Here is a 21,088-nt window from a genome sequence, read left to right as displayed (position 1 = left end):
TATCTAAAAAAGCAAAATAAAATGGATAACATGAGGACACGTAATCAGAAATTTGGCGGTTGGGAGTAACCAGCAAAACTACCGAAGCTTTCTCTCATGGTCTGAATCTTTGAGGGAGGAGGGAGAGAGAGAGAGAGAATCCAATGGCAACGCAAGCACTATCTACTCCAACTGCAACTGCAAGAGGACGCAGCAGCTCCTGCCGCCATCATGACGTCAACCGCCGCCGCTTTCTCTCTCTGCGCCACCGTACCACTGCCTCATCCTTATCAAGGCCCATCACCAGCTTCCTCATCCACCTGGATCCCATTGGACGCAGAGCCCACCAACTCTCGAAGTCCAAGCCCAAACTGACCATCCAGAGAGCCGCCGACTCTTCCACTCAGCCTTCCACCGTCACCTCCTCCTCTGCCGCCGGCAAAGCCATCGTTCCCGACGACCAGTTCTCCCTTGCTAAGGTACCCTCTGCTCTTCTTTACCTTCCTCTTATTTCATTCACACACGTGCGAGAGGAACGTGCCAATCGTCTGCGAAACAAAATATGCATAGATAAAATCGGTTAGCAAACTTTAAAAACAAAAATATAATTGATGGGATATGTAACAGACAATGAGCTGTACATAAACGAGTGTAGCGTCACTTTTGTCGTGCATATTTTTGAAAGATTTGAGGATTCTAATATACGTTGTTTATGTAGATATGAATATGTATACTTGTATCATGTAGTTTTTCTTGTGTGGTGTTTGCAGGTTTCGTTTGGGGTTATTGGTCTGGGTGTTGGGGTTTCACTCTTGTCGTGAGTACTTTATCGCAGCATCAAGTTTGTAAATTTTTTAAGCATATTTTGATTCTTACATGTTTTTTCGTAATAAATTCATGTGGTTGTGATGGATTTCGAACAGGTATGGTTTCGGAGCGTATTTTAATATCCTTCCAGGGTCCGAATGGTCGGCATTGATGCTCACATACGGCTTCCCTCTTGCAATCATTGGTATGGCTTTCAAGGTAACACTAATTACCAAAGCCATTATCTTGTGTACAAGTTATAATGCAGGCTATTGCCAACTTCAAATGTCGGCCGCGTGATGATGCGGATTAGTAGTTGTTGATTTGGTTTCATGAACTTTTTGTCTGGTTAATTTGCTTTGATTGTCAAACAAGTTCATACCTAGGTTCTTGCTCTGCTATTTAGACAAACTTTGGCTTTGTTTATTTCGTGACTTGAAGTATTTTGTGTATCTATTTGCATCATAGTGTTCCGTTTTTCTGTATTGCAGTATGCAGAACTAAAGCCAGTGCCATGCTTGACTTATTTGGATGCGCTACAATTAAGGGAAACAAGTGCCACCCCAATCCTTACACAGGTAATTAGATTGAACTGCCTCATTCGTGACATAAAAGACGTGGTAATGTAAGAAAATAGATGTTGTTATGGTTTATATAAGGTGTGGTAAATTTATTGCATCAACCCTCGGAAACCTTGGACTGTATGTGCCAGTAACGTGTCGTTCGTTATTAGTATTATCCCATCTACATTGAGGTGATTGCAATTTTGGGCAAGATTTGTAGTTTCTTGTGATTCTTCATAACAATTTTGAACGAAGGCAGGGGGTGACTGGAAAATGATCTTTTGAAGAAACGTGTGCTTGAGAATCAATATCATTAAAATACAGAATAGGATCTTGGGGAAATATGATCAACCCCTCTGAACTTTGGGGTTAGTTCTAAGTCCATAAATGGATAGAGTCGATCACTTCTATGAATGTCTGATGCATGCAATTCGTGGTTTTTTTTTTTTCCTGTTGTTTTACCCAAATGTTATGATATATCGATTTAGGTTAGGAATGATGTTACAAGGTATCGTTATGGAGATGAGCAGCATTTGGATGAGGCGTTGAAACGAATCTTCCAGTATGGTCAGGTGCGTTATCTGCTTTGCGTGTAAATACAAGAACTCTATGACATCTATTCATTTGTTTTGGAATGTTCTGCGAGAGTGAAAGAAATGTTTGGCCTTCCGTATACCTTTTTGGAAGCGACTTGTCATCACAACACTTCACTTTCAAAAGAATTTTGGATGTAGATAATCTTATGCTCAGTGCACAGTTACACCGAGGGCCTTATTATTAGGAATATACGCTTCAAGCACTGTTTTGTGCTTAACATCTTCTCGTTTACCTGGTTTTCCTTTCAGGGTGGAGGAATTGCTCGGAGGAGTGCACCTACTCTCCAAAGTATTCGTGAAGAGGTATGCTTCTCACCAGCAGTTGGTTTCAAGCGCTTAAACTTTCAAGTTTACTAAACAATTTTTTTTTTTTTGATGTCGAAATGTATCAGTAAACAGCAACTTCTGTGGCCACTTGTAATATCCTTTTGATTACCTTCCACTAAATACAACTCTTTCGGGAATTTATATGAAAGGAGAATTTGTTCTTTCCTAAATATCGCATACAAGAGCAGACTGACGACATGATATGATTGCTCAATTATTTTTGAAGTATCTTGTATCTTAAAGAACCTCAACCATTTGTAATATCCTTAAGGTTTTAATCCTTTCAATTTGTGGTGAGGCTATTAGTTACTTTGTATCAAAGTGTGACCGACCATTATTCCCGACCGCTAATACTATCTCAAATTATGATCGTACGTTCTTAGGTCACCGGAGATGGTAGATACTCTCTAGTCCTGGTGTTTGAGGCAAAAGCTCTGCAGTTGTCAGATTTTGAAGAAAGACAGGTAAAGAATTATGAGTCTACAGAGTCCCGCTGCACCTGTTAATAGTCGCATTTATCTATATTTAGAACTACACGTTTGCTCGTGCTTCCCGGCATAATAAATTATTTGACCTTGCATTTTGAGAAAAAGATACTGCATACTGATTAATCGAATTCTGACATTTCTAGGCTAAGTTTACTTCATTCTTCGGACCAGGAATCACAGCTGAAGTTGGTGAGTTTTATTCCTAAATGCTTCAAGTCCAATGAAAATTTTCGAACTTGTAAAACTAGAAACCTGTGGGTTCAACAATCTGAATTTCACTTATACCGAACATTTTGGAATAATACTTACTTTCTGGTGCAGGGAAGCGAGAGAATGATCTATACGAAGTCCGACTTATTTCCAACACCACCGCTAACCCTACTGCATCACCGTTGTAAAGAAAAGATGTATTATAGTTTGATCGAATGCTGCTCTGTAGTAGTGTTTTCATATTACGCAGCTTTTTGTCACTTGTAATTTGTAAAACTTTTTGTTTAGATTCAGTTGGCAAAAGCTTTATTGTATCATGCACAGATTTTTGAAGAGCGAATCGGAAATATGAGCAAAATTGAAGTCGTTGTTACTCATCTCGATAGCTTCAAATTCAATTCTGCTTAGTCCATTGCTTGAAGCTTAGATCTTCCACCACTTCGAGTGGTAGCCAACTTCTTCAATTTGTTGTTTTTCTTTTGGCTATTTCGAGTCTTCTTCTAGTGGTTGTCTAAGATGGTTATCCGAGACGTTTTTGAAAGTGGTTTTCAGTTATATTCTCGTTCTCCGCGTCTTTGGGCGCTTGAAGGTGTAGAATGGGGCAACGCACCTATATATTTCTCTCTTATTCTATTGTTCCTCTCCAGTCTCTACGTGCAGGATGAGACTGCACGTGACGGAGGTCGTAAACTTGGAGAGATTTTTCAATGTGATCGTCACACGAGGTGGTACACCACGTGTTCCTATATAAATGATGAGTTATATGTGTTAAAAGGTTAATAATTTAAAAATTAAAATTTTCCACCACTTACATAAAAACACGTGGTGTACCGTATTTCCGTCACAACTAAAATTTTCTCGTAAACTTGATATACATCATTATAAGATAGTTCTGGAATTGTCAAGGTTTTCCATTTTTCTTTTTCGTAACCTCTCGTTATTTTCAAATTTTTTTGGCATACAAATTGATACACGACTGGATGACCAATGATGATGAAAGTTATGTAAAGTTTATCCCACCCACATATCTTCAAAACGGTTTTCGCATTACGGTTAAGTATATTTATTAAAATGTGGACAAGTTGCATCTGCGTTGTTGATACTATTAATACTTTGAGATGATTTAGATATGCGATCAATATGATTAGTGCTTTGTCATCAATAAATTAGATAAAAGTTAACCGCTCTGAAAAACGACTTAGCCTTTAATTTCCCAAGCTTAAAATACTTACTCCAAGATCTTCATATTTCGAATCCTATTCAAAAGCGCACAAACGAAAAACATAAGTGAAGCCCAAAGCTGTCAGCCAATTTGAACATAACATGAACAAAAACGTTAACATCATCAGTGACTCAAATTATTACTGCATAAAACATAAACATAATAATACATTGATGGATTGTTCTTTTTATTTCCTCTCTGCAAAAGATTTCTCAAAAGACACAGAGAATCTCTGCTTTCACCCTGCAAATGTTCACTTCTCTTTCTTCTTTTTTTACCATATTAATAATTTCAGCTCCTGATAATAATTTAATTTTCTCAGCACCCTTTGAGATTCAGATGAGAAAGAAAGTTATTCTTCTTGTTTTTTGGTTTATGTTTCTCTCGGTACCTTCTTCTCATCCATGACAAGCACCCACCTTGCCTGCACTTTTGCTTTTGCTTTTCTCTTTTTGTTTCTTCTTTTGTATCTTTCACTTCCACCTGCATTTTATGTAGCCACATACATAAAATCTCTTTCCTTTTATTTTCAATTGCATCTTTTATATATTTGGTAATTTGATAAGGAAAGTAATATAAAATAAAGCAACAAGAAGCTTCTGGTATATGAAAGAAGAAACCCCTTTAACCTAGTTAGTTTCTCTCGCACTTAAAATATCAGGGACGGCTCTAGTTTGTGCTTGACCAAAATTTGGATGGTGCAAAATTTAGTTGATTTTGGAAGAAAAACTTAATATGGAGATTCCTATCTATCCATCTCACTCATCAGTTATATTACGTAATAATTGACATAGAGATACGAGAATATATCATGGTTGCTAGGGGCTAGATGGAGACTAACAATTTCAAATGAAGTGTAGCGTTAGGTGAATAGCTAGAGTAGACTAGTGTCACTTTCTGCAACCATCAGTCACCATGGTAAATCACATGGTCTTAGATGGAAGAGAATCCACTCCGAACCTTAATGTTCGAAGCCTCCTCATTAAATCATCTGGGTCGAAGAAATTGAATTCAACAGTCTTCATTAATTCATTTTTTTGGCCCACCACACACAACAAACGGTCTTGATTTGACTTGCACACCAATCAGCATCCCTGATGCCTTGATAAGAAGGCTCCGAACACTAAGGTCCGAAGCGAATCCTCTTCCTTCTTAGACACCATCAAATGACAATCTCCATCACAACATGTACAAGTTAATGATCACAAACCCTAGCAAAAAGTTTGAAAGGACATGACTCAGTCACCTAGTCCAAAGATGCAACAAATTGGAACTGATTCCCTCCGGACCCAAATAAACTAAGTCTCCTGAGCAGGATTCGGATCGTTGAAATTTGATTAAACGTCTACAAACAAAGGAGTCCTCTAAAAGATATAATAATTGTAGTTGTTGGATCAAATTTCAACGGCCCGAATCCTTAAGCTCAGTTTATTTGTGTCCGGAGGGGATCCAATTCCCAACAAATTTGCACTTAAACAGTGAAATCTTCAAGTAACAAACCCGGAAACACATGACCATCTTTTCCAAAAAGATGAACCAATAAATAAGTGATGTGGCATTTTCAGTGAGGAATCCAGATACTTTTTGTGAGAATTTTAGATATTCATTAATTGTGTTCGTTCATTGTACATCATGCAGTAAAAAATCATATTAAATTTATTTATTTAAAATTAAACATAAATAGTACCTGATAAAAATTAAGAACACGATATACGATAAATGGATACGATTCACGAATCTTCAGGATCCTCACAAAGAGAATTCAGAGAGAATCCTGTTGGTTCAGTGAGAACCCCAAAGATCAAAAGGGGGGGGGAGAAAAAGTGAAGAATCCTTTTTAAGATTTGCACTGAAAGTATCTTCAGGGTTTCCACACAAAAACAAAAAGGTGGTGGTAAAATGGAAGAGGATCTTTTCCGAATTCACTTTGTGGGGATTCTAGGAATCCTTATATTGTAGTTGTTCATCATATATCGTACGATCAGTTTTCATTAAGTACTATTTGTGTATAATTCTAAATAAAAAATATCAAATGATTTCTAATCGTACAATGCACGATGAATGACTAATATGTGAGGATCTCTAAAATTCCCATAATTTGAATCCAGATGTGATCCAAATCCGGTAAAAAAGGAACACATAGTTCCTGCATAATTCAAGGCAAAAAGTTAATGCAAAGTGGTGGTGGACATGCAAGTTGTCTTGCAACTTAGAGAGGATAGAAACTTATCTACACTCGAGATAATACAGTTGTCAATATCACACATTAATAATGTATTGTCACGTAATAATCATGTACTATTACAAAAGGACGAGTCTAATTGTATTTGATACTATTCGACTCCATGTGACATTGTGAATACAACGCCTAATGCACACGGTCCGACACACCGTGACAGCATACCCTACCCAAGGTTCTTCTTTTCTTATTGGAGGCAAAATGATATTCCGAGAAGAGAGTTTATGTGCTGGAAAGCACATAAAAACCAAAGAGGGACCAATTCAATCTGCTAGTCCCTCACCTTGAAGGGAATACTCTATTTTTTATGACACCAACCCACCTTCATTTAGTTGTCCCATCTTCAGAAACAAATCATTAATTAAAAACACGAGGAACGCTGCCGGCATCCCAAATGCATATCATGTAATAGGTCACAAATTTTTAATAAAATATTCAATGCAAAGACAATAAACAAGCAATAAAATGATTACAGGTTGTCCTTCTAATCTTAAACAGTTTGTAAATCGGTTCTATTTGTGCTTATTTCGCTGTCATTAGTCTTAAAAACCTACAACATGGCTAATTCTGGCATTTAGTTACAAATATGAGCAAAAACATACCTCTTCATCAGATTTTGATTTTGCACTTGTTTTAGACGAATCTCCTCCTCGAAATCGATTTGACGATATCACTACGATCGGAGGGGTTGAAGTAGAGCTAGGACAACTACTTGAACTCAAATCAGGAGGAGTGCTTTGAGTTCCCACATCTCTCGTTCCATCTATTTGCTTCCCTGCATTAAAAATAAATTGTGATTGAAAGTTGTAATTATCATTCTATGAGAAATGCCACACCTCGTTTATATTGGGCCTTTGAATTGAATAAAGGCTAGTTTTAGATTGTTGTGTTTTTTTTTTTAAAGTGCTTTTCTTAAAATTGTTTTTGCTGCAATTTAAGAATAATGTAAAATAAAACAGTTGAGTGTTTGATAAACTATATGTTTAAAAGTGTTGTGAAGATGAAAACCAGTGTAAAAAAACGATATAATTATATATAATGACAAATATGGACATGATAGTGGGCAGTGGTGGTGATGGTGGTGGTGCCAATAATTGGGTGTGGTGGTTTGGGTGCAAAAGTAACAACAGTGGTAGGGGCGGCGATGCTGGCGAGAAATGTGGTTGTGGTTGTGGTGGCAATGGTGGTGGTGCGATTGTGGTAACAATGCTAGTGGTGATGTAAGAGGTTGGGGTTTGTAATTGTAGGTGGTGATCACTTTGTTCTCCAAAGATAAAATGTGTTATGTCATTTTTTAAAATTAACGAGGGTATTACAAGAATTAAAAATATTTATTAAAACCTCAACTCCACTTTTTTATTAAAGCATCTTCTGAAGGTTAGCAAAACATTTTATTTTTACCAAACATCTTTGTATCGTTGAACTTTGAAGTGAAACAGCTCTTGGTGAAAGAAAAAAGCAATACCAGAAGAAGCAAAATACAAAAATAATTAGAGGTGTGAAAAGAAGAAAAATGACTGAACCTGGAATTGGAAATTGACGAGCCAAATCTTCTTTTGTAGGATTAGAAAAAGGCTTGGCAATGTTGGTTGTATGGATTGGTCTTGAGTGGGAAGAGTAAACAAGAGGTGCAGACATTGTGATTCGATTCGTTACGTTTCGAAACGATCTTCCGCTAAGTGTTTTTGCAGATAAACACTCCATTGGAACCTGCCCTGATAGAGGGTTGCATATGTATTTCTCTGCTTCGTTCCACTTTGAATTCAAAGCAAACCCTTCCGGTGATGACGTTTCCCAACTGTGATGAGCGGACCTTGCCTGCAATGCTGCAAAACAACACAAAATCTTGTATATTAGTCCGGCTGTGGAACAAACGTCTGCTTTTTAATATAGAATGCAATAATAAAGATGAGACGTTCTGCACAGAAAATTTATGTTAGTCTGGTTTTGGAATCGACATCTATCTTCCTTTGTTATTTAAGAACGTTAATAAAGACCGAACGTCATGCACAGAGAATTTCTGAGCTGTATATAATAATTTGAATTTGAACTAGTAATATGCTTTCACGATCATGATTTCGTACCTTTGAGGGCTGTGGTGAATGAGTACGTTGCCGGGTCGATTTCATCTGCCAAAAAGGAGGATTTTTTTTTTTTTTATGAGAAATGGTGGATTAAAAAACTCGGTTTTGAGTGAAGCATAGAGAAGGGTACCTCTTAAGTTATAGCCAGGGGAAGAAGCAGTGCTGGAGATTGTAATGTTTGATCTGAAAGAACTTGTGTCCTCTCTGAAGCTTCGAATGTAAGAAGCCGAAAACCTTCTAGACTTCGGGTTTTCGCGGCTGATTCTGGCCTTCACAGCCCACGCTCTCAGGTTGAACTCCGGCTCATCTCGCCTTCTCGAACCGTATGGTGAGTCTTCCATGGTGGAGATTAAATGGAGTGAGCTTTTCCTTATTCTGACTTCTCAATTTGGAATGGTTTTCTTTTAAGGGGTTTGAATTTTATAATTAGTCAGCATGAAAACATGCAGACTTCCAAATTCTGTAAATGTGCTCCTGTTTGTGGGAAGATGTAGTTTAAATGAGTTTTATATTTGTGTGGGATTAAACATGTCGGCATACGATAGGCTTGGACGTAAGCAATTTGGCTAAAACAATGTTACTTCAAAGTTTGAATTGCACCAGTGTAATTTTGGTTAAGTTAGAATATCGCTCGAATAAAAAAGAGTAGCACATGAAATAAGTATTGCCGCTTTGGCTGCCAATGATACACTCACACACGCACATAAAGGGTAAAAATTCATTCGCTTTCTCCTTCCAAAAGAGCTCGACCAAAAAAAAAGAAATAGTGAAGGGAAAAGCTGCAGGCTGCAGTACAAATTTTGAGAGACAAGATTATATTTTTACCTCTTCAAAATTATACACAGTTCTATAACTTTATGGTATGATTTTCAAATACTTGAATCGAGGGTAAATTCTTTAGGGTTTTTCAAAAGAAAATACGTGCATTGATATTGTCAAACAAGTACATATAATATGTTTATACGTTTGTTGGCCATAGTGATATCGACATATTACGGATAAAACATCAATTGTCCGTCATTTGAAAAGAAAAATACTCCTATGGCCAAAGAGATACAATCACGTTACCAATTCATCAAGTGGCAGGACAAGTGATTTACTTTTTAAACACGTGACAAACATTTATTGGACGAGTGACGCCGTTCAGACTATATCTTAATTGAAAGAGATAATCTTTCCTACACAGACTATAGTTTTCCTATGCTTCTATTGGATTTTTTACCAAATGCAAAGGTTGAAAGATGACAATTCACCACTACTCTGCGGAGAGCCAAAGATTTGAGAGGTGTACGTGTGCAAAACTAACAACATAATTGGTCCAAAGAATCTCAAAATTCATGTATAACCACTGGAACGTGGGGCCATAGGGTAAGCAATTTTGGTTTGTAGTTGTGCTTTATGAAAGGACTAGCATTGCAAATAGTACTATGGTGTTGAATTTTTTGGTATCAAACAGTCCAACCAAATTTAGCATTTGAAAATGTGAGTGCATTATTTGGTGTGCCCAACTTTCCCCATCTGGGAAACTGCTGCCTGCTGGGAGTGAAGTCAGGGGAGATGTGATTTGATTACTTGTGTGAATGTGTTTAACTTTTTGACAGAGAAGTGTCAGGAAATTGAATTCAATCAGGTGAGCATAGGGATAGGAGTAACATGGGTTTTAAATTATGGAATTAAACGGATATGTTTAACTCTGAATAGTATGGCTATGGAACATACGTTCGTATTTTATTAAGAACATGTGGTCATTGGAGGACGTGGCATATGTTCGGGATGGACACAACTTCTTCTGGCGCTAGAAGAACAACGGAAGACACTCGAAACCAAAGCATGTCGTGAAAGCAGCACACTGGACGGGCATGCTGCGATTGTCTCCGAGGCACAATTGAATGTAGATATCATGAATCTGCGGGGATACCAGATCAAGAAGCCTAAGCAATATATCATTAATAATGTGTCTGTAGTCACTAAAGCAGATATAAATATTACTGATATATTATCAACAACATTAGCAACGCATCCCTTTGAAGCATAGAAAGCCTATAGAGAATTTTTATAACAAAAAAATGTGACCAACCAGAATATATCTTATCCTACGTAGTGCAAATATCGGCCTATTATTTACCTCCTTGGACCTCTGTAAGTCTAAACCAATGAGATTATGAGAGTGCATAAAACTTGTGATATATGAAACCAAATATTAAAATCACATGCGGTTTTTTTTATTTATAATTTTTGGGGAAATGGGTAAAAACAGCAAATAAGTTGATCTGGCAAGCAGATAACAATGTGGGGTTGCTTTCGGTCTGGCCTGGACCTATATCTGGATCTCGATGGAAAGAAGAAAAAAGTGTGGGCAGAAAGAACTGGAGAGCAGACTGTGTGTGTCTTAGAGAGAGAGAGAGAGAGAGAGAAGAGAGAGAGAGAGTGAGTGAACCTCTCTCTGTGCGTGTGCGTGTGCGTGTGCCTGTGCGTGTGAGTTTCCATGTCATGTGATTGTCAACATCCTTGTCATCCCTCGTCAAGCGAAAGAGATAATCTCTGGATTCCTTTCTCTTAATCCATCAAGTTCGAAAATTCGGATCATTGAAATTTGATTCAATAACTAAAATTATTATAATTTTTAAACTAAACCTCTGTTTGTAACCGTTTGATCAAATTTTAATAGTTCGGATTCCCGAACTTAGTGGATTAGAAGGAAGCATGGTCTAAAATATCGATGATATCGGAAATATCGGTAGTCCAAAAACAAGTAAATTTCAATGGAAATATCGGGATATTATTGATATCGATAAAAATTGAATAAAAACCAAGAAAATTGTAAGAAAAACTTGGAAATTTTTATTGAAACTTTGCAGGATGTTTATTTAGTCAATTATCTATTAGTTTATCACAAAAAATTGGAAGGAAATGCATTGCATGATGGATTTAACTGATTTAAGTTGATTATATAGTGAGCTGGCAAACATTGTGAGTGTAGAAAATATGTAATAATTTATAAAAGAAGTTTAAACACACCATAATCATTTATATATGTAGTAATTTCAATGGCTTTCAAGAACCAAAACCCAAAAGTCAATAGGAAACCGAATGCTTCGGTATTTTTTGGGATTTCGGGATTACCAAACAAATGGGGTTTGGAAACCAATCCCATATTGAAAATTTCGGTATTTTTTGGGATGGATTTAGTTTGGGTTTGGGACTTTTTGGGTTTAGTTTGGGATTTTCGGGAATTTTTTCCAGCCCTACATGTAAGTGACCAAATAAAAAATAGAAAAATTAAAAAACACATGCCATTGACTAAGTAATTAATTGACACAATTTAAAATATAATACCACAAAAAAATTTGGAATATGTGCAAATTTGTTTCTTGCAAAAAGAATTCAAAACAAAACCATATATATAAATATTTTAGCATATTTTCACAAAAACATAAGTGATATGGTGGTCAAGGCGTTGAAAGAGTCATATGGGAGGGGTTCGAAATCCCTCTATGCACAAGATTGAGAATTTTCAGAAATTTTCAAGTATTTTTGGGTTTCATCTTGCAATAATATCGATATTATCGCGATACATTAACGATAATTAAAGGGATAAGTCACAAAATATCTTCATCTCAAAAAAACGATTTCGTCGATATTATCGATATTTTGGTCCATGGAAGGAAGGGATCACGAGAGGATCCCTTTCCCTCTTCAAGCCATCCTCAAATTATTGGGATGCCCCAACCCCTCTGGAACCCTCATCATCATGGTCGTCAGTTTTGTCCGATTGTGTATGCAACGTAGGTTTCAGCTGCGGTCCAAACCACCAAACCCCACCCCACATTTAATCTCTAAAGCCTTCACTGCGCATTTCGAGAGGAGGAAGGAGGAGGAAATAATCTGGTCTTATCTGGATATAATTGTCCGTTTATTTTCTTTTTCGGCTAAGGTAATTACTGTCCTCGTAAATCAAAGATGTCTGTTAAATCCAACACTTAAAAACATTTGTTTCCAGAGAAATTTCACCTGTGAATGGCAAGGTCTCACAGAAAGGAGAGAAACTTGCCAGTAACGACAACGTTGCTATGACGTTATTCCGAATTAATCAGGCACTATCATGTGGAAAAATTAAAGACAGGAAAATGCTAGTTTGAGTTGAGATACCGCCACAGTAGAATTTCAGTTGCAAGTTCAGAGACAGAAAGTAGGGGTTTTACTAATGCTGATGAAAACTAGTATATTTTCCATTTCCATATCATCAACAGCAGTACTAGACAATCGTAAGCATCAAGTTCAATAAAAAGCGTTATTACGCAGAGTCCATATGTGGTGAGAACTGCGAAGTTAGAAGTGTTATTACAGACCTTGCAAGCTTTACGAACTGAAAGTCTCGTAATGTCCGGAGTTTCATCCACATCAGTCTCAGACCTTGCCAGCCGTCTCATAGCTTTTTTTGCCTTTGGCGAATGCACTTCAGTTCTCCAGTCGAAAACCTCGGAATAGAGACACGCTCGACATGAGGCAACACAAAAGAACCACCAGCGAATACATTGACATATGACAAACTTGTAGCTCCTGGAGTTAGGTTGAACAACAGAAGTAGCTTTCCGTTGCTGAAAGAATCAACCTTAAGAATTCGGAAATTAATGGCAGGCACGCAACTGGTCCCAATTCCATACCACCTAAAATGGAGGGGAAAAGATTTGATAAGATTGAATGATCTCAACTGTATAATGCACACGTCCAGTAGTGATGCACACCACACAATGACAGCAAACATTAAGAATCCGATACCAGATTAAAGTAAGAACAGTCCACAACCTTCTTGAATCCTTGTTATCGGTTACATGTACAACAAGCTCTTAAATCCAAACACAAGTATTTGAGACTAGAATGGCTACTTTGGCCGAAAACCCTTTGACCCCTCACGGACTCATTTAGACTCCACCGTTAACACTTTTACATTAGCAGAAAAACAAGAGTCAACCTATATGATCTCTACACTACCATGTAGCAAATGAATGCAAACTATCATTGAAATCCACAGCCCATAGTCTGAATTAACTTCTTTTGATCTGTCCAATTACAAAAAAATTAAATGACAGTGCATACCTTCAACAGCTCAGCATTCTCAAAGTCTTTATCACTTTAGAGTAAAGGGGAAACTGCAACTCCTGACTTTGGCAATATAGACAATGCAAGGTACCATGGAAATCAAAGAACAAAAGAAGGGCACCTGCAAAAATCAAAATATGAGTTAAGACTCCATACTAAAATACAGAGTAGACATGACAACTTGTTTCCGAGTCCTGAGAACATTACCCCAGGATCACAATCATACTGGCAGAGCTCCTTTAAGCCCGGAATTCAGAAGTCCTGAGAAGAAACCACCTTATATTACAGCCACAGAAGAAAAAATATATATTTGAGTGAATAGGTTCAAGACAAACTGCTCACCAACTAGAAAAGGTGGGCGTAACTATGCAACTTCAAGAAATCGCATATGTGTACAAGCTTCCTGCTTAAGAGGGATAAAATGCAATCACATATGACGATTAGCCTTTTATCTATATTTCAAATCCAGCAATACTTATTGCATATAAAGTAATATCTAAAGTACAAGGAGAAGAAAAAAAACCACATACCTTGTCCAAGAATCAGAATAGCATTTGCAGCCATAGGAATAAGATCTTGAATTTTTTCGCTGGCAAAAACTGAAAGAAGAACTAGCACAGAAAAAAGAATTAAGTGTGAAATACTGAAAAAATAAAAAACAATAGGGAGCACATGACCCCAACTTTCAAATTATACGGTAAATAAAATGCAAATGACACTATCAATTAGGGGATCATTGGGTCTAAATGTTTGATGAACAAGTTTGGACCTCCACTGATGATAAAATTAAAACAACATCACAATCTTTATTCGAGATGTTACAAAGAAAGATACAACATGATTTCAAATTTAATGAGTAAATTATGGGACAACGAAAACCTGAGACATGAATCAGCTTTTCCTCACTGTCATTTTTCCCATTTTCTGCAATATCCACGTCAGATGCCAACATCATCTGCACAGAATTGTATCCATCTGATGCCCAAACAGATTGAGTTCCTGCAAAATGATGGCAGGTTTCCAAGTTTCAGAGGGCAAAGAGTTAGTGAAGAGTAGCCTCATTGTTGAATCTATCTCTAAAGTTTAACATTAAGTGTTTCATTCATAAAAATACAAACCAAGCTACACCCTACAATTATCCACACATTAAGATGATCAACTTCTTTTGTTTCCATATTGCAAATCCAAAAGACCTTCGGTGCTCCTACATGTAAGCATGAAAGATATTTAAAATGTAATTGGTAGGAGAAGCATACGTGAATCTATATCAGGAAGAACAGCCAGCTTTTGCACTTTCATAATGTGAGGCAACTGCTGCACGCAAGAAGTTATTTCTGATCCAATTACAGGACTGGAGAGGTGCAAAATGCGTAAACCTCCATCTGAATCCAAGATTAAAAATTTGTTGGGGGATAGTGCTTCAATAGAAATTGCCTTTGCTGGTATCGTTCTTTTCGATTTTGAGGTTTCAAACTCCTTTCCCTTGAATTCCACAAAACATACTCCCTCTTCACAAGAGTCTTGGTTCAGTTTAACAGACCTCTGCTTGACTGCAAGGTTAAACACAGCATTAGAGACACTAGTCAATTAGCTAAGGGCAACACAAGTTCATATGAATCTAAAACCAAGAATCAATGGAACTCACTTCCATCTAAAAATGAACAGGTGCAGTTATCCAATGAACATACTACAGAACTATATATGCCCTAAAGTAGAGAATTTTCGAGGGGTTAAAGGTTAGAATCTGTCTATGAGCTACAGATTCCAATTCAAGGAGAAGAAAGTTAAGTTACTTTTCTAATCAGTGATTTACCATCTAGAGGCATCCTTATGATTTTAACCAAAGGACAGCACCCTGCTTATATGAGTAGCACCCATGTCCTGGTAAAAAAGAAATACCTAAAAAACAATTTGTCAGTGGAAATTACAGATAAACACATAGATAAGTTACAAGTAGTTCAGGCTTAAGAGACGGGCCTAAATAATGTAACATGAATAGATATGTTACCGGCAAAGTTACAACATATAATGGAAAAGATCTTGTTTACAATACAACCCCTCCTCCCACATTAAGCCGTAACGTGCTGGTGATAGACCAGTCATTGTGAGAAAGAGTTTGTGTACAACCATATTAACACGAATTTCTCATAAGGATCAATAAGGTATTGGATGTACATAAAGATCCATTGGTATATTGTATTGGTTTAAGACAAAGTGATCATGACACTTTAATAGTAGCAAGAACACCGAAAAAGCCCGACACCAAGATTCAACATGGTAATACAGGACTGTTTTGTTAAGCCAATCATGGTAGGTCACTTCAAATCCCAATCGTGATCTTTCAGATTGCGTGAATAAAATCAAAATTGAGAACCACATTATTCATTCACTTGATCACATGATGGCAATATCTTTTTACTTACACGCTCCTGCATATGATAGTACACTAATTTACTAGAGGATCCAACATCTTAGTGGCTAGTTAATATACAAAATATATCTAGATAATGCATTATGGGGATGCCTATGCATACGATCTTTCACCATCATGAACCCTAATTTAACTCAAGACTGAGAGTCGTGGACTGAAGGAATGCTAACCTCATTTCTTTCTTTTTTTTGGATTTCGAATAAAAACCCCTATTCTGAAAACCTGAATTACTTCCCACCATCAAACCTTGACCCTAGCACTCCCAAAGTGTTAACACCAATATGGATTTCAACAACCTTCCAGCCATCCAAGTTTAGCCTTTTCCATCATATGCAAACAATAAAACTTATATGCAGTCTTGAAAGTTTGAAACTTCCAAGAAAAACCTACACTGAATATTTATGACCTTTTGAATCCTCTACCGCGCCTATGCCTTTATGAGTTAACACATTCAACTTCTTGCACAAATATCCCATACACATAATGAGGATTGCTCAAACTATCAAGACACTACCTAAATAAGCCTATCTTCGAAACAAAAGGAAGGGCCCCCCGGGCCAGGGGGGTTGGGGAATAGCACTTAAGTGTGTTAAGCTATCCTTATTGGTTAGCCATCGGATTTGCTTAAGTTCTCGATAATTTAAAAGGCTTATAACGCTTTCATCTTGAGAAATGTTAGATTAGAAGTTCCAGCATCCAACTCTATTAAGTACCCACTCAACAAAGAGCAATGGATGTGTAATCAAATGTACAGAGAACGTTTGCATTGTATTTTGTGCAAAAAGGTATGATCAGCAAAATTAAAACCAAAATGCAGAATTCGCATACTTACCAGAAACATAATTCCTATCATTCTTCGCACACAAGTTACCACTGCAAGTTATCTCCAAACTCCCCTCAACGCCACCACATTTGCTGCCTCCATGCTTATTTCCACAATCGCCCAAATCACTATGCACTTGGTCACCAATCACCCCATTAGGCAAGCCCAAATTTCGGCCCTCATTTTTCGAACTTGAGCTCAAATTCTTGGCCTTTCGAACCCGCCCTTTAACAAGCTGCCTCAAGTTGAAAACCCTGACTCCATTATCTTCTCCTAGGATCAAGAACCCAAACGAAATGCTAATCGACCAAACAAGCTTGCAACACTCAATGACAGCACACCTCATCAACTTCACAACCACCCCATCATCGCCAACTGCTTTCACAGCAAAAACCGAAATCTGCGAGCTCGAAACTGAGTACATGGCGAAGAAATTGACGGACCCGGCAAGCTTAATCGAAACCCCATGATAGGCATCAACCAAAACCCCCAATTTCCCATCAAATTTCAGCCCTTTCTGGGTGCAAACAACTTGAGCCCTCACGAATTGCTTCTGGTTCTGCAGAATGTAGAACCTGAGCAGGACCTGGGACCCACCTTTGTGAGGGCCGGAGGCAATGAAGAGGGTCCAGGTGTTGGGGCTAGAATTAGGGTTTTGCAGAAGGAGGAAGGTGGAGGATGATGAGGGAGGGGCAATTAGGGTTTGGGGAGGAGGGAGGGAGGAGAGGGAAAGAGGGGAGGGGAGAGAGGGGTAGAGAGAGAAAGTGGAGTCAGAGTGCATGAGGGCTAGAGAGAGAGAATGGGGTTCAAATTGGAGGGACGTTATTTGGGGAGGGGAGGAGAGAGAAGGGTTTGGGAGGCTGAGCTTGGAAGCTTGGACAATTACCATTAGAAGATGAGTGAGAAGAAAGAAGAAGAAGAAGAAGATGATGAGACCCCAACAAACAAAACCACCACAACTGCCTGTCTGAGATTTTTGTCAGTTGGGTTGTTGGAGGAGCAAGAGGAGCATTGTCTTTGAATTTTTGTTCATTTGGGTTTGGTTTGGTTTTGGAGGAGGGTTTGAGATTTGATACTTGTAATTTGACGAGAGATCCAAAGTTGCAGAAATAAGTCTAAAGGTTTAGGCTTGCTGTCAATTTGCTAATCCTTGATTATTATATTTCTTAAGTAGTCATGTTGTCCTCCTTAACAAGGTTTAGAACAATTTCCCTTTCTATTTCTGAATAAATTATTAGAAAAAGGGTCCTTGTTAACAGACAAGGATCCTCTTTGTGAAGATCTGAAGATTAATCAATCGTGTTTATTTATCGTACATCGTACGGGTAGTTTTCATTAGGTATTATTTATATTCAATTTTAAATTAAAATTTTAAAATAATTTCTAATCAAACGATGTACGATGAACAGACACAATTGACTGATCATCCGAATCCCTACAAAAAGGATCCTATTCCCTCGTTAACAAGATTTAGAACAATTTCCCTTTCTATTTCTGAATAAAATATTAGAAAAATGGTCGAGAAAGATATTTATCTTTTGCAATTATAGGAAAGTAAATTGATACAAATGCATAAATAAATTATAATTTTGAGAGACTAGGTTAACTTACTTATGGTGTTGATGTCGAATTACTTTTAATTGATCATAATTTAACTCATCGAGTAATTTGCACTGCTTATAACTTAACTTATCTAATAATCACATCATATCTTGTATCAAATAATTAATTAACCTAAAATTTAATGAATGTTTCAGTGTGACATAAATTACCACATGGACCATCAATTTACTTATTTTGAAATACGGTGAAGTGATTTAGTTCCTTAACTAACATCTCAATGAAAATTAGGTATATGAATTATTTTTCGGTAAAATAAGTTCCTAAATTCATTAAAATTTGCTAATTGCATCCCTACTATTATATTCAAAGCTATTTTATCCAATTTTTGTCAACTTAAGTCACTTAACACACTTTAGAGTGTAATACCGTCATTTTCTCGCTTTAAGCTCTTAACATTTGATATAGGTTGTGAATCGAATGTCTAATTTACTCTCCAAAGTTAACTTACACTATTTCTTATTAAAAACTACCAATGTACCCTCTAATGTGTATCACATGCAAGTAACATGACTTGAATTGACGGAAAATTGAATATAATAGTTTCGAATATATTATTAGGGATGTAATTGACAAATTTTTATAATTCAAGAACTGATTTTTCTGAAGAAAAAAAAAATAGTTTAATGACCTAATTTTCACTGAAGTGATAATTCAGAGACTAAATTGACAATTCACCTTTTGGAATATCATGTCATGTTCAGAATTCACTTGCATTCACTTCAAGTCAAGTTAAAAAATTATTACACTTGTCACTTAGTACTACGATCTAATAGTATTCCTCTTCACTTGTAAGTGAGATGTATTTACGTCAAAGACGAATTTAAATCATATTATTGTTAACTCATTGTGAGACTTAGCCCCACTCTCTACCCTCTTAGTGCAAATAATATCTTTTTGTTCAAAATTAAAAAAAAAAGTTATCACACCTAGTAATAAGATGGACACTGATTTTGTTGCCTAGTTTGGTCATGGCTTCGGGGGATTCTAATATGTAATCATATTTATTTCTTATTAAAAACTACCATCAATGTGTATCACATGCAAATAACATGACTTGAATTGACGGAAAATTGAATATAGTGGTTTCGAATATAATATTAGGGATGTAATTGACAAATTTTTATAATTCAATGACTGATTTTTCTTGAGAAAAAAAAAAGTTTAATGACCTAATTTTCACTGAAGTGATAATTCAGAGACTAAATTGACAATTCACCTTTTGGAATATCATGTCATGTTCAAAATTCACTTGCATTCACTTCAATCAAGTTAAAAAATTATCACACTTGTCACTTAGTACTACGGTCTAATAGTATTCCTCTTCACTTATAAGTGAGATGTATTTATGTCAAAAGCGAATTTGAATCACATTATTGTTAATACATTGTGAGACTTAGCCCCACTCTCAACCCTCTTAGTGTAAATAATATCTTTTTGTTCAAAATTTTTAAAATAAACTTATCACACCTAGTAATAAGATGGACACTGATTTTGTTGCCTAGTTTGGTCATGGCTTCGGGGGATTCTAATATGTAATTATATTTATCTCACTTGCCTTGTGACGTGATGTATACTAATGGCGGTATTCTTGGTGAGCTTGGCATCCTAATGGGCTTCTTAATATCCTAATAAAATGTAGCATAGTTCTTTGTTAATTTAACTCTTGATTACAAAACAGAGAACAAAAAACTTCCTGGCCTCTAAAGGCCGATTCGATCTTTCCTCCTCCAACTCTCTTTTCTCTTGTGGTCTCTCTCACCTTTCTAATGGTTTTACGCTCGTCTCGTGGTTTGGAACATGTTATTTTCTTGAAATTGGACTTGTAACTTAGCTCATGTTTGATGAGCTAAATTGTAATACAGACTGGATTCGGAATAAAAGATTGAGTTCATAATAAGATGGGTTATGTAACTTGACACAACTCATGGATTATGAAGCCAATCCCCTCAGCCTTCGTCGCCATTCTCTCTTCTTTCTCTGTTCAGGCGACAAAGTCTAGCATTCTTAATTTCGACGAGCTGACCTCTTTGCGACGTTTTGTAAGTGTTGCGAGCGTTGTGGCGGGTCTTAAGCGGCATCGTGAGTTGATTATTTGATGGGTTGCGAGGGGTTGTTGCAGTGAGAGATGGATGGTGGTTGTTGTATGCTTTTATTTATTTCAATTTGAACCTATTCGGTTGAGTTGTTTACACCAAATTAGGGACAACTATCCCAACCTCTCCCTTCCAATTCTAACCTAACCATTCCAAAATACATAACATATCATGTTCAGTCGATCAAACGGTAATCCTACCTTTGCAGGTTGACGAAGCCTTGAACCGATTTTTTGTTATAAAGTCGTGGTGGTTGTACTCTTCACATCAGTCTTTATTTAGTTTGACTCTTCTTGGAGATGAAATTGTTTGGTCATATTTCTGAGATTCATTTCTTGAGAGTGTTACTAAACAAGTATCAAAAGTTGCCATGACATTTGATATATAAAAGGGAAACTTCTGGTACTGTTTACTTTAACGAAAAACCACATTTTTATACCTAAAAGTCAATCCTGGTACTATTCACTTTACCCTTTATTTTGTTCTTATCTTAAAATTCAAAG

General features: G+C 36.8%; 3 protein-coding genes across 5 annotated transcripts; 1 reads left to right on the top strand and 2 right to left on the bottom strand.

Annotated features, from left to right (window-relative positions):
- The first annotated feature begins 40 nt into the window (after positions 1-40).
- On the top strand, positions 41-3,347 carry LOC126582480 (uncharacterized). Its single transcript, XM_050246640.1, has 9 exons — positions 41-458; positions 750-796; positions 903-1,005; positions 1,278-1,364; positions 1,838-1,921; positions 2,195-2,248; positions 2,656-2,736; positions 2,904-2,949; positions 3,082-3,347. Exons 1-9 carry the CDS (start codon positions 144-146, stop codon positions 3,156-3,158), a joined length of 894 nt encoding a protein of 297 aa, XP_050102597.1. The 5' UTR covers positions 41-143; the 3' UTR covers positions 3,159-3,347.
- Positions 3,348-4,319: 972 nt separating this feature from the next.
- LOC126583087 (uncharacterized) lies at positions 4,320-9,167 on the bottom strand. 2 transcript variants are annotated; one of them, XM_050247382.1, is made up of 5 exons: positions 8,646-9,163; positions 8,516-8,560; positions 7,955-8,257; positions 7,034-7,206; positions 4,320-4,675 (listed from the first exon to the last, which is right to left on the bottom strand). In XM_050247382.1, exons 1-5 carry the CDS (start codon positions 8,854-8,856, stop codon positions 4,511-4,513), a joined length of 897 nt encoding a protein of 298 aa, XP_050103339.1. In that variant the 5' UTR covers positions 8,857-9,163; the 3' UTR covers positions 4,320-4,510. The 2 variants fall into 2 exon arrangements, with proteins under 2 accessions (XP_050103339.1, XP_050103340.1); XM_050247383.1 differs by lacking the exon at positions 4,320-4,675 and adding an exon at positions 4,889-5,403 and having other exon boundaries at positions 8,646-9,167.
- Positions 9,168-12,723: 3,556 nt separating this feature from the next.
- LOC126583085 (uncharacterized) lies at positions 12,724-18,003 on the bottom strand. Of its 2 annotated transcripts, none has more exons than XM_050247380.1 (8): positions 16,879-18,003; positions 14,872-15,165; positions 14,495-14,614; positions 14,146-14,226; positions 13,958-14,021; positions 13,823-13,876; positions 13,613-13,736; positions 12,724-13,182 (listed from the first exon to the last, which is right to left on the bottom strand). In XM_050247380.1, exons 1-5 carry the CDS (start codon positions 17,756-17,758, stop codon positions 13,990-13,992), a joined length of 1,407 nt encoding a protein of 468 aa, XP_050103337.1. In that variant the 5' UTR covers positions 17,759-18,003; the 3' UTR covers positions 12,724-13,182; positions 13,613-13,736; positions 13,823-13,876; positions 13,958-13,989. The 2 variants fall into 2 exon arrangements, with proteins under 2 accessions (XP_050103337.1, XP_050103338.1); XM_050247381.1 differs by having other exon boundaries at positions 13,958-14,018; positions 16,879-18,002.
- Between the last annotated feature and the right edge of the window lie 3,085 nt (positions 18,004-21,088).

The sequence above is a fragment of the Malus sylvestris genome, chromosome 9 (assembly GCF_916048215.2).
Source record: "Malus sylvestris chromosome 9, drMalSylv7.2, whole genome shotgun sequence".
NCBI lineage: Eukaryota > Viridiplantae > Streptophyta > Magnoliopsida > Rosales > Rosaceae > Malus > Malus sylvestris.
Note: the sequence above shows the minus strand (reverse complement) of the source record. Positions and strands in the feature narration are given on the sequence as shown.